Here is a 13,494-nt window from a genome sequence, read left to right on the forward strand (position 1 = left end):
AGCCTAGAAAAAAGTAGCGACTTATAGTCTGGAATTTATGGTAATTGAAATAACTTGTAATCAATTTTTGAAAATTATGACTCGATTTAGAATCATAATAAAAATCTTTTCAATGTGAGTCATATTTTTTTTTTTTTCAGCACAAAATGTGGACAGCTCTGATTGAGTATTCGTGTGGCGACAAATGTGAGTTCTCTGCCTGTTTTTACACACACAGGCCCAAATGAAAGAGCAAATCCGAGAGCTTGAGGACCTGCGCATTGCCCGAGACGAAGCCGTAAACGGTGCCAAGGAGACTGAGAAGAAGCTGAAGGCTTTGGAAGCGGACAACCTGCACCTGAATGAGGTATGAAAGTCACATGATCGCGATGACATCTTTTTAGCCACAATGATTAACGTGTTGCATCCCTTCTTCCAGGACCTTGCAAGTGCAGAGCGCCTCAAGAGACAAATCCAAACGGAGAGAGACGAGTTCCAGGATGAGATCAACAATTGCAACACTAAACTGTATGGAGCATATATTTTAGTTGGATCAATATGAAGCAATATTTGTTTCAACTACTCAGTCATTGACTTGCGTGCATGTCAATTGTTCTTCAGTTCTGCGCTCACTGAGGAGAAGAGGAGGCTGGAGGCCAGCATCACTAAGCTGGAGGACGATCTGGAGGAGGAGCTCCTCAACACGGATATGGTTAACGACCGTCTCAAGAGGACCGCCTTGCAGGTAGAATTTTCATACTGCGCCTAGTACTGTAAGTCAAGTTATTAGATCGACAAGTAGTATTACCAGTTGTTAGTACCGTATTAGACAGATTTCCCCCATTTTGTAAATAAAGCCAGTGTATGCAGATTGTCTCTCTAAACTGTAAATTGCGCTCCATCAAGTGGTATGCCAAAGAAATCATATGGTTTAGGTACTATTTTTATTTTATTTTTTTTTTAATTTGATTCAGAGTTACTGTTAAACTGTAATGTTAAAGTGGCCCAAAAAATTTCATGTTTTTGTTAAATAAAACCTCTGCCTTGTTTGGAATAAATACTTAGGCCTACTACGCTAGTGTTTTAATGTTGGTCATTATGGTGACATTGGAGAGTCAAGTGTTTCTGAAGTGGTAAAACAAAGTTTGAGAACCAAAGTGGCTGAAGTATTACTATAATACTTAGTATAGTAAGCATGCATGATTCCCTTTCCTCTATTTTATGGTCCCTGTCTTCTCATGGGGGAATGATGTTCTTGTAATGTCACGTTTGGTCAGGCAATTAAGAATTTGTGGCATTTGCATAACTCGCTATGTTTGCCAGTAGTGAGTAAAATGTTCACTTCTGATACGATACCGGTATTGGCCGGTCCAATATGAATCTGATTTGATATACACATTAATTATAGTAAAACATTTTACTATATTGTAGTGTGGATAATTAGAAAATGTTTGATCAAGTGAAATTGCTCCATGAATGCACAACCTTGTTGACTCAATACTGCTATTGTGACTCACAAAAGCTCATAACCACTTGCTGCCTGGGTATCTACAGGAGAGGTTCAAACCCAGAGAGAATCCCTATGATATCAATCAATCAATGTTTACTTATATAGCCCTAAATCACTAGTGTCTCAAAGGGCTGCACAAACCACTACGACATCCTCGGTAGGCCCACATAAGGGCAAGGAAAACTCACACCCAGTGGGACGTCGGTGACAATGATGACTTATCATTATTACTATATATCAGAGGTTCAGCTTTCTTTCTTTCAGAAAGCAAACATAAGAATGAGCTTAAAAAGTAGATGTTTCTGTCAGGGGGGTTCAACTGTGGAACAGCTTGGATTATTCCTTAAAATGTTACAGTTCCATTCACACATTTAAAAAACACTTTAAGACCAATGTCTTGAAAAATATATCACTCTTGAATCAACATTGTAGTTTACACTATGATTAATGTTAATTAAAAACTAAATGTGGGATATAAATAATAATGGAAGTATAATTGTTTGTATATATAGTATATAATTGGTGCAAAGGTTTAATACGTGTGCAAGGATATTTCACATGCCTTTACTGTGTATATAATTTGAACTAAGTTCATGTTGTGTATAATGTGTATTTATGTTGTGCAAAGGACATTTCATAATTTTCGGAAGTTCATTTTGTACTTGATATTGTTTATAGGGTTAGGCGCAATAAGTGTTCAACTTCAGCCTAAACCCTTTCGGTGTGCATCATTTTCAATCTATGAATGTACAACTGTTTATTTTGTTGACCATTGACCGAAGAAGAATGATAAACTAAACTAATAATGGCAGGTATTAAAAACACCAACTTTATGACAGACCTATGTTGTCTGTAAATTGAAGTTGAGTGGTAATTAGTTTTTTGGTCACAATAAATCAGTAAGTTAAGCTTATGAGTCATGACGCAGTAAATTGAAGTGGACACTTTTCGTTATTGGATACTTTCTAGTGCGCTTCTACCTCGTAGACGTATCTGTTAATGTGCTACTCTTACTACAGTGAAACCTTGATTTTCGAACCCCTATGTTTGCAAACTTTTCATTTTACGAACTATTTGAGATCAAGCCACGTACGCTTCATTTATTTTGTGTCCTGCTGGCAGCCATTTTGTGCTTGCTAGTATTAAAGAGATGAAGAAGCCGGTTTCGTACCACAGTAAGATTTTATTTGTAATGAGAACTGACCTTTTTGGGAAAATATGCCAAAGCGTACTTTTATCACAGCGGCGGAAAAAGGATTCCTTCTTGTTTAGCGGCGCCTCTTCCAAGAGCGCAGACACACGGAAACTCCTTATCTCGTCAGCTGCTCATTTGCTGATAACATTGTATGTGGATTGTACTTTTTTATAATGTTTATTATTGTGGGAATATGATAAAGATTTTTGTGATTTCTGATTGTTTGTGAGGGCACCGAAGGGACTTCTTCTTTGTGCATGAGTTGGCAAAGCAGCACACACAAAGGACAGTTAAACTTGACATCTCTGTTTTGGTTTTGTTGTTGAATAGAAAGTGGCTCCATCACCCACTTATGTTTGTTTTACATTTAATAATGCTTAGCACTTTGTTTTCACTGTGTACAAACCTTCACTAAAATGTGGACTTTTTTCAAGGCTGGAACGTGTTATTCATATTTACATTGTTTCTTATGGAGAAATGTGAGTCACTATCAAAGCTTTTTTATTCATGAAGCTTGATCAAGGACCAACTACGTTTTGTAAATTGAGGTTGCACTGTATTTGGTACTTGGTGTTTTAGACTGCAGTATGGTTCAATCAAAGACACTTGTTACAAATGTCTAGCTTGCGTGCAAATTGGAGGACATTTAGATGTTAATTGGCTGTGCAGCTTTGCGCAAGTCTATAAGCTGCAGGACTGCTCGTATCGAAGATGCAAGCCGATATTCATATACTTGTGTTTATGATATCGGTTCGAGACACCCCCCCCAAAAAAAGCTTGGTAAACAAAAATTATTTTTAGAACAACAAATTAACTTTTCTCCTGTCGCTTAACAAGACGGAGCTGCTTGTGAGTGCTTTAAGACGGGGGAGGGCCCCACAGCAGCACCTGCTGCCCGTTGAGAAGAGCAATGTTTTTTTCACTAGATATGTTGCTAGTCCATTTTTTTTTTTTTAATGGGTCTGAATAAGTAATTCCTCCTGCTAAGTCGTCTTACTCTCTGGCAGACCAGGTGTGCTTTCATGTGTTTATGATCAAGGGCAAATGAATAACGCAATATTTTTGAGTTGCCCCGCCACAAGTAAATGTATGGAAACACCGACATTACTTGTGATGTTGTAATTCGCCTGTTTGCAACATTTTTAGGTGGATCAGATAACCACCGAACTGAGTGCAGAGCGTAGCACCTCCCAGAGACTGGAGGGGACTCGTTCCCAGCTGGACCGCCAGAACAAGGAGCTCAAGCTGAAGCTGCAGGAGCTCGAGGGCACCATCAGGTCTAAGTACAAGTCCTCCATCGCCACTATGGAGGCGAAGATTGCACAGCTAGAGGAACAGCTTGACATCGAGTCAAAGTGAGTCATTCACAAAGTTGCAATAGTTGCAAACATTTTAAGCCAAATTGTTGGATTTTTTTCAGCCATAGTGTTCTCCATAAATTTGGATTTGAATTTCAGGGAGCGTCAACAGGCATCCAGACTTGTCAGGAGGACGGAGAAGAAGCTGAAAGAGATGATGTTGCAAGTTGAGGATGAACGACGCAACACAGAGCAATACAAGGACCAAGTAAGACTCAACTCTATCCTCTTTCACATTGCCTGAGAAAAGCAAGTAAACCCTGTAATTTTACACCTTTTTTTATTTTTAAAGTACCAGTAAAATGGAAAAACAAGTTGACTTGATATGCTTAATTATGTCCGTTAAACTATATCCAATTGTTTTTCCAATCCGCAAAGTATGAGTAAATACGGTATAAACATCACAAAATGCCACAGTCTGTCTGCAATTTTTTGTAGAATCGGGGCTGGGACATCACTGGAGGAAGGCTGACCATATCAGCAGATCAGTCATACTGGAAATATGCAAAAGTTGGCAAGAGATTTGCTGTCTTTAGTTCACAATAGTTATGTCAGATATGAACACATGCTCGGCTTTTTTTATGCATTCGAATATTGTAATAATTTGCAACTAAATAACTGTCAGGCTAACAGATTGAGAGTCCTCTATTGCGCCTATAAAGCATCTAGAAACCACCAACAAAACTCCATTTACATGTCATGATCTGAAAATTAACAAATTAATGAGTGATATTGTTACTATAAGGGCTAACGCAGACTTATTTTGGTGGTGCATTGATGGCATCCCTGAATTTCCCCCAGGGATAAATAAAGTACTTTCTATTGTATACTATTCTACAGCAGTGAGTTAATGCTAACTTACGCTGTTGTTGACACACTGAGCCGGCGGGTGCTTTTGCTTAATCTAAAACTTGGCAAAAGTAAATTCTAGATTATAATTCATGCACCCCTCACCGGATAGTGGACAAATATGGCCATGGACTGAGATGGTTAAAAAGATTTTTAACCCTCCTATGTGAGCGCCCCGTCAGTCGGCATCCCAGCAAGTGAGTAAATCAATCCAGTGTTTGTTTTATTATGGTTTATTATAGTTAGTTTGTATGATTAGCACATAACAATGCTGTTGATGCTATAGTGTTATAATAGTGCTGCATCTGTTTAGCACATATTGCTCATCCTCTTTGGGTTCAGGCTCAAAATAAGGTTCTTGATTATTTCCTCAAAGTAGTTATTGTTGGCTCTCACAAAGTCTGCTTGTTTAGCATTGTTGTTGATGGGGAACGGATCAGTGGTTTCTCCATTTACGTCACGGACCACTTGGCTGGCTTGCTCATTATCTCTCAAAATGGTTCTGTAATCCCTGAAGTTGATACTTTTTTGTTCATACCTGTTCGCAAACTTTGGAAGTCTTTTGTTGTCATAAATAAGATATGTATTAATAGCTTCAATATAGAGGTAACTTGTTTTTCCATTAGACTGGTTCTTTAAGAGGTGTAGCTTTTATGTTAATGAGGTGTGTTTTCCCAAGAACTGCCCTTGTGTACTTTATTCTAAGGCTAGGCAACATGGACGAAAAATTATACCTCTGTATTTTTACTTAAACTATTTGATATATTTTCCGGTGAAAGTATACATCTAAAGAGTCAGTGAGTGACAACTGTACTGTATACAGTCAGCGGCACTTTTAATAACCCAGTTAGTCAAGATGGGTATTTACAACACAGAATAGGAGAAAAATATGATTTATATGTAAAATAAATAACATAGCTGTGCAAATAATACAAAATGTATCAAACTGATTGAAAAATACATTTGCAGGTAGGCACTCTATAATTCACAGGCAACGGGGTGTGACGATCATTGGTACTTTAACATTTTAACTTGACTGTCACACACGTACGGTTCAGGTCTTGCTAAGTGACTTGACTTAATTGTGCAGCTATGATCTTCATCACTTACATTTTTGGCAGCATATGCTAAATATGCAACTCAAGAACAGTTTGGATTTGAGCTTACATGGTAAACAACTTTAAATGAATGTTTTATCCCTACTCATACATTTGTCCAAATGTGGCCAAGTAGACGCATTGTGAGTTTGCTTGGACGTATGGTGTTCTTGGGAGGCAACTCAGTATTTTTCCTCCAAACACGACGAGTTGAATTTATACCAAAAAGTTATATTTTGGTTTCATCTGACCACATGACATTCTCCCAATCCTCTGCTGTATCATCCATGTATCCTGTCATCATTTTAAGTGGAACGTGCACAATCCGTGGCTGACTAAATACTTTTTTGGCTGACTAAATACTTTTTTGCCCCACTGTAAGTACATAATTGCAATAAAATATGATATAAAAAATATGACAAAATATAATATAAAAAAACCAATTGGTTAAAAATAACAGACCAAGCACTTAAAAGCTCAGTTCATCACAGTTGAAAGATGAAATAAGGGCGGGTCAGCATCAATATCACAGCCACAAAGGAGTTTTTGTACCTTCATTTCATGAAAAAGCACCCATTGTCTATCAAAACCTCTTTTACGCATAGTTTCGAAGACTTAAAACATTCTTTATTGCCAGTTTTTCCCACAACATGCAAGACATCGACACGGATACTCTCACTCAAATATGCAAACCCTCTCGCCAGGCCGATAAGACAAACAACCGCATGCGTCAGCTAAAGCGCCAGCTGGAGGAGGCCGAGGAGGAGGTGACGCGAGCCAACGCCTACCGTAGGAAGCTACAGAGGGAGCTCGACGACGCCGCCGAGTCAGCAGATGCCATGAACCGGGAAGTCAGCAGTCTGAAGAGCAAACTCAGGTGAGTGCATACTGGTGTAGATTGTAAATCTTTGACGAAATTGGAGATTTAATATTTGATGTCAAAACAAGTATTTTCTATCTGCTCCATTTGGGATTTTTTTTTTTTTGAACAAGCGTTTTTGTTGTTTCTTCCAAATTTAAGTCTTTTTTGTAATTTTTTATTTTTTTATTTTTACTTACAAATCTAAATTCTAAAGTAACATCACCTTGGCAAGCTGGTGTCAGAGTAGTGTTTAGTTTAACAATATTTATTTATACAGACAAATGTGTACATTTGGTGGCCAAGCCCACTTAAAGCGTCAAATGTGAGTAGGTTATCAATAGGTTCCATTATTTTATTTTTTTTAAAACATATCAGCAATAAGATTTAATTTGTCCGTTATTTTCTCCGCTGTATATACCTTAACAATTCTCTCCTTTCATTCTACTGTGGGAGAAGAAGTGGTTTGTGGCTCCTCCACTTAATTCTGTTCCCGCTTGCTGCGGCAACAACAAACCAAACTCCAGACGCTCCTCTTCGTTTTGTATCGTTTACTTGTCAACTTAATCATTCAAAAAGGTCAAACCATAACGATGTGGGAACAAGCGAATGGCAAAATAAAGCGAGTTTGTTACAGTAAGAAAGAGTTAGAAAAAGCAAGGTCAAAAAACTGTGTGGCTTGATTCCACCATACCTGACTGCCATTAATTACCCTTAATACTTTGTGTCCAAAACCATATTACTACACAGATCCTTCCGCCATATATGCAATTAAACAGTTACATAATCTTCACTGTATTAAAGCCATATAAAATGTCATCAAATTATTCAGACAAAGGTATTAATTACAAATAGTGTCTTATAATTATTCTAAGCATGTAATATATACATTTTTGTATTATGCAAATAAAGTAAATAGTCCCATTTTTGCTGAATAAACATAAAGCACCTTACATGAAATGTAAGATAACTTAAACAGTGTTTAGGCTCCTACACCAGGATACAGTTATCATTTTTTGCAACCAGTATAGGACCCTTATAAGAGTTTGTTTATATTCAGGTAGTCATCAGGGAGTGCTCCACACACAAAGATCAAGGGGTCCAGTTCAATATATTTGTGGAGAATTTTAAGAGTTTTACCCATGTTGCCTCCCAAAAGTTGGAATTTTTGGCAGTAAGTCTTGTCGAATTTTGAAATAAACGGCATTTTAAAATATCTCACATTCACTTTCCAACTAAATTCCTTCCATATTGAACTGCTGGTCAGTTTGTGACCATTTTCACAAATTTCCCCCACTCTTGTTCTCCAATCATAACATTACTCTCTCGTTCCCACTTTTCTCCTAACAGCACAGATAGTGATTCCTAAATATCGAAACCCTTTAGGTCAGTGGTTCTCAAATGAGGGTACGCGTACCCCTGGTGCTACTTGAAGGTATGCCAAGGGGTACGTGAGATTTTTTAAAAATAGCAACAATTCAAAAATCCTTTATAAATATATTTATTGAATAATACTTACACAAAATATTAATTTAAGGTCATAAACTGTGAAAAGAAATGCAACAATGCAATATTCAGTGTTGACAGCTAGATCTTTTTTGGAAATGTTCCATAAATATTGAAGTTCTTTTTTTGTGAATAAATGTTTAGAATTGAGTTCATGAATCCAGATGGATCTCTTACAATCCGCAAAGAGGGCACTTTAAGTTGATTATTACTTCTATGTGTAGAAATCTTTATAATTGAATCACTTGTTTATTTTTCAACAAGTTTTTAGTTATTTTCAATATCTTTTTTCCCCAAATAGTTCAAGAAAGACCACTACAAATGAGCAATGTTTTGCACTGTTATACAATTTAATAAATCAGAAACTGATGACAGTGCTTTATTTTGCTTCTTTCTCTTTTTTTCAACCAAAAATGTTTTGCTCTGATTAGGGGATACTTGAATTAAAAAAAATGTTCACAGGCGGTACATCACTGAAAAAAGGTTGAGAACCACTGCAATAGGTGACCAGTTAAACTTCACACCTTTACAGTTTTGAAGGCCAATTGCCCTTTATCGTCATGTTAGATGTTGAGTCGTTAACTTTGTCTCCTGAAACAAGACTGAAATCCTTCGAAGATTTGAACAGTGCAGACATTGAGGTCACTGGATTTACAATATGACTTCATCAGCGTATAATAACTTGTAGGTCTTAAACTTCCAGGAGTGCTGAATTTTTGTGTTTGGTTTCAAAGGCGCGGCGACGTGCACTTGAACATCCGACGCACCCTGAATCGCACGGGGCTGGAGAGCGACGAAGACCTGGAAGTGACTGCTGAGGTGACCGATTCTCCTCCTCCTCCTGCTGCTGCTGCTACTGCTGCCGAGTGAGCGACGGAATGAGCAGCAGGGCGACATATTCGGATGAATGACAATTGTACAACTATAACCAAACAAAAGCCATGACATTCCGAAAGTATCCTTTCATATCCTCGCTGATGTTTTACATATAATGCAATACTATTTGGGCCAAATGTTCATCTCAATGACTGAATATTTTTCTATGCTACTGAAAGGGTGTTGCTGTGGTATAACTTCTCACTGTTAGCCTTTTTTTTTTTGTTGTTTTTTTTTTTTTTTTTTTAGTTTGCGTATGTTATGGTGCAGGTGCAAACTGGAGTACACATTTGACATTATTAAAGTCTGTATAACTATGGTGGTGGTGGTGGGTCGCTAAAACTGTAACATTTACCAGCAAGGCTCACACCCTGCACATTTGCCTATATCACTGTTGAATACTGCACATTTTGGGGGTGAAATGGAACTCCTGCATTATCATAAACGCATATTTTGTTGCCAATATTTTATGGCTGGTGTTTTTTTACCAAATGCCTTAATTCAATAAATATATGAATATCCACAACATGGGTTTGGTGATCACTTGTGTGTAGTGATGTCTGATAATATCGGACTGCCGATATTATTGGCCGATTATTGCTTTTAAATGTAATATTGGAAATTATTGGCATCAGTTTCAAAAAGTAAAATTTATGACTTTTATATACGCCGCTGTACGGAGTGGTACACTGACGTAGGGAGAAGTACAGAGCAGTTGTGTCTTCCAGTCATACTTGCCAAACCTCCCGATTTTCCCGGGAGACTCCCAAATTTCAGCGCCCCTCCCGAAAATCTCCCGGGGCAACCATTCTCCCGAATTTCTCCCGATTTTCACCCAGACAACAATATTGGGGGTTGTGTCGGCCCAATCACATATCTACGGCCTTTCACACTTACAAGTGAATGCAATTCATACTTGGTCAACAGCCATACAGGTCACACTGAGGGTGGCCGTATAAACAACTTTAACACTTTTACTAATATGCGCCATACTGTGAACCCACACCAAACAAGAATGACAAAACCATTTCTGGAGAACATCTGCACCGTAACACAAACTCAACAGAACAAATACCCAGAAACCCTTGCAGCACTAACTCTTCTGGGACGCTACGATACACACCCCTCCACCACATTATTTCCAGGCTTTCACAGGCCATGCAAAATGATTTGGTCCCCAGGCCTTGATTTTGATACCTGTGCCTGAGCAAGTGTCTAAAGTGCCGTCATAAGCCTCGGACAAGCACGACAGCCATCTTTTAACATTAGCATGGTAACTTTTTTACACTTTTTTTACTATTATATGTTTAAAGGTAAAAATCATGGATTTTGATTCGTGGCCCCATTATAGAACTACACCGGCTTCGACCGAACCCGGGGCCAGAGATTTAGGACGCAGATACCAGGCCCATCAAAATTTCTGTGGGATTTTTAAAATTAAACTATATTATCAATGTTCTGTTATTCAGTGACGTGCGGTGAAGTCATACTTGCCAACCCTCCCGGATTTTCCGGGAGACTCCCGAAATTCAGCGCCTCTCCCGAAAACCTTCCAGGACAAATTTTCTCCCGAAATTCAGGCGGAGCTGGAGGCCATGCCCCCTCCAGCTCCATGATAACCTGACTCAGCAATGTTGTGACCCTCTTAAACAGGACAATACTGCCATCTACTGTACATAGAATAGAATGTAAATATATTCTACATTTAAGTGCAGTCAAGGAACATGCATTAGGGAGTCTGTTCTGAAGCCCACAGTAAAGAGACGTAATTTCATCACGTCGCCTGGTTATTGACTCCAACCCGATATATTACACCGTCGACGGGCAAAATGAAGAAATACGCTTGCAAGTTCCACAACGATTGGAAACAAGAATTTCAGTTTATCCAGGAGAGTTCGAACGGGATGGGGTATGTTGCCTGTAAATTTTGTAGAACAGTCTTCTCCATTGAACATGGTGGCTTAACGGATATACTCAGTCAGCGAAGCACAAAGCGTCCGCAGCACAGCAATGTTCACAACCCAGTATTATGGGCTACCTCGATGGCTATGCTGATAGCTGGAAGCAACATCCTGTTCTCATTTGCGGATGTCTACAACAAATCCGTGAAGGATATGTTCCTGGATTTGGAGATCACTCGCCAGTACGCAAATGGCAGAACAAAGGTTACTCAAATAGTGAAAGGTAAGTGTTGTTGTTTTTTTAAAGTAACCAGCAAGCACAGTACAGTTAGTAGAACTGTGTTTTTATTACTGTGTATTTGATAGGTACCGTCTGAAATTCAACTATTCTTTTATTTATACATAAAATAAATATATATAGCTAGAATTCACTGAAAGTCAAGTATTTCATATATATATATATATATATATATATATATATATATATATATATATATACTACAGGGTATATATGAAATACTCGAGTTGGTGAATTATACTCCTCACCTCTTAACCACGCCACCCACCCCAACCACGCCTCCGCCCCGACCACGCCCACCCACCCCCCACCTCCCGAAATCGGAGGTCTCAAGGTTGGCAAGTATGCAGAACAATGAAGAAAAGTGGATGAACATGAATAAAAACATTTAGAGGTAAAAAAAAATTTTTTTTAAATCCAAATGCTGCTGTGTTTCATTGATTATTGTTGTGTGCAAAAATTAAAAACGGCTTTCCAAATGAACGACTTGCAACTTTAAATCGGTTCTCACCGGTCACTTAAAGAAGCCGTTCAGAAGACTAAATTCATTTTTTTTTTTTGTAATGTTTATAAATTTCAACATTTACAAACAGTTGAGAAAAAATAATGAAAACAAGTCCAATAACAGTATAAACATAAAAACAGTACAAAACAGCTACAGGGGGTTATAAATTCAAAGTAATAAAAATAGAATACAAAAAAAATATATATAAAGAAGACTCTCTTCCAACTTTTTTGAAACCAAGAGCTACTTCTTGGGTACTGATTAATGAGAAGGGCAACCAGTTTGATACACACTTAAATAAATTGCCAGAAATAGCTGAATTTACCTTTAGTAAATAAATATATTTACAGGTATATATTAAAAAATGGGTATTTCTGTCTGTCATTCCGTCATACATTTTTTTTCCCTTTTATGGAAGGTTTTTTGTAGAGAATAAATGATGAAAAAAACACTTAATTGAATGGTTTAAAAGAAGAGAAAACAGGAAAAAAATTAAAATTAAATTTTGAAACATAGTTTTTCAATTTTGACTCTTTAAAATTCAAAATTCAACCAAAAAAAGAAGAGAAAAGATAGCTAATTTGAATCTTTTAGAAACAATTAAAAACATTTTTTATGGAACATCATTAGTAATTTTTCCTGATTAAGATTAATTTTAGAATTTTGATGACATGTTTTAAATAGGTTAAAATCCAATCTACATTTTGTTAGGATATATAACAAATTGGACCAAGCTATATTTCTAACAAACACAAAACATTATTTCTTCTAAATTTTCCAGATTTTTTTTTTTTTAATTCAAAAGACTTTGAAATAAGATTTAAATGTGATTCTAAAGATTTTATAGATTTGCCAGAATATTTTTATTTTATTTTAGTCATAAATTTGAAGAAATATTTCACAAATATTCTTCATCGAAAAAACAAGCTAAAATTAAGAATTGAATTAAAATGTTTTGATTATTCTTTACAATAGAAAAAATACATTTACTTTAATATTGATTTAAATTGTCAGGAAAGAAGAGGAAGGCATTTAAAAGGTAAAAAGGTATATGTGTTTAAAATCCTAAAATCATTTTCAAGGTTGTATTTTTTCTCTAAAATTGTCTTTCTGAAAGTTATGAGGAGCAAAGTAAAACAATAAATTAATTTATCTAAAAAAGTGAAGACCAAGTCTTTCAAATATTTTCTTGGATTTTCAAATTCTATTTGAGTTTTGTCTCTCTTAGAATTAAAAATGTCCAGCAAACTACAGGACATGTAGTCTACCAGGGCCACCAGGAGAGCACACAACATCATAAAGGACAGTACACACCCCCAGCACAGTCTCTTCAGCCTCCTACCATCAGGCAGACGATACAGGAGCCTGAAATCCAGGACTACGAGACTGACAAACAGTTTCTACCCACAGGCCATCAGGCTTGTGAATGCTAACTTGTAAATGCTAGTTCCCCCCCCCCCCCCTCACCCTTCTGTCTTTACTTTTGTCTTTTTGAACAAAAGACAGCTACCTTGACCACCCCTGAACTGTGAACCATCACTGTAGACACCTTTCACCTTTG

The 13,494-nt window shown here is 37.2% G+C and overlaps 1 protein-coding gene across 1 annotated transcript in view; it reads left to right on the forward strand.

Moving 5' to 3' along the window:
- Window positions 1-9,755, forward strand: part of LOC133559677 (myosin-9-like) — a 59,528-nt gene extending 49,773 nt beyond the window's left edge. Inside the window, exons 37-43 of the mRNA XM_061911670.1 lie at window positions 218-346; window positions 419-507; window positions 601-724; window positions 3,831-4,039; window positions 4,142-4,250; window positions 6,693-6,865; window positions 9,088-9,755. Of these exons, the coding sequence (XP_061767654.1) occupies window positions 218-346; window positions 419-507; window positions 601-724; window positions 3,831-4,039; window positions 4,142-4,250; window positions 6,693-6,865; window positions 9,088-9,223 (969 nt within the window). The 3' untranslated portion in view covers window positions 9,224-9,755. The remainder of the gene's footprint in view (window positions 1-217; window positions 347-418; window positions 508-600; window positions 725-3,830; window positions 4,040-4,141; window positions 4,251-6,692; window positions 6,866-9,087) is intronic.
- Window positions 9,756-13,494: the final 3,739 nt, after the last annotated feature.

The sequence above is a fragment of the Nerophis ophidion genome, linkage group LG01 (genome assembly GCF_033978795.1).
Source record: "Nerophis ophidion isolate RoL-2023_Sa linkage group LG01, RoL_Noph_v1.0, whole genome shotgun sequence".
Taxonomy (NCBI): Eukaryota; Metazoa; Chordata; class Actinopteri; order Syngnathiformes; family Syngnathidae; genus Nerophis; species Nerophis ophidion.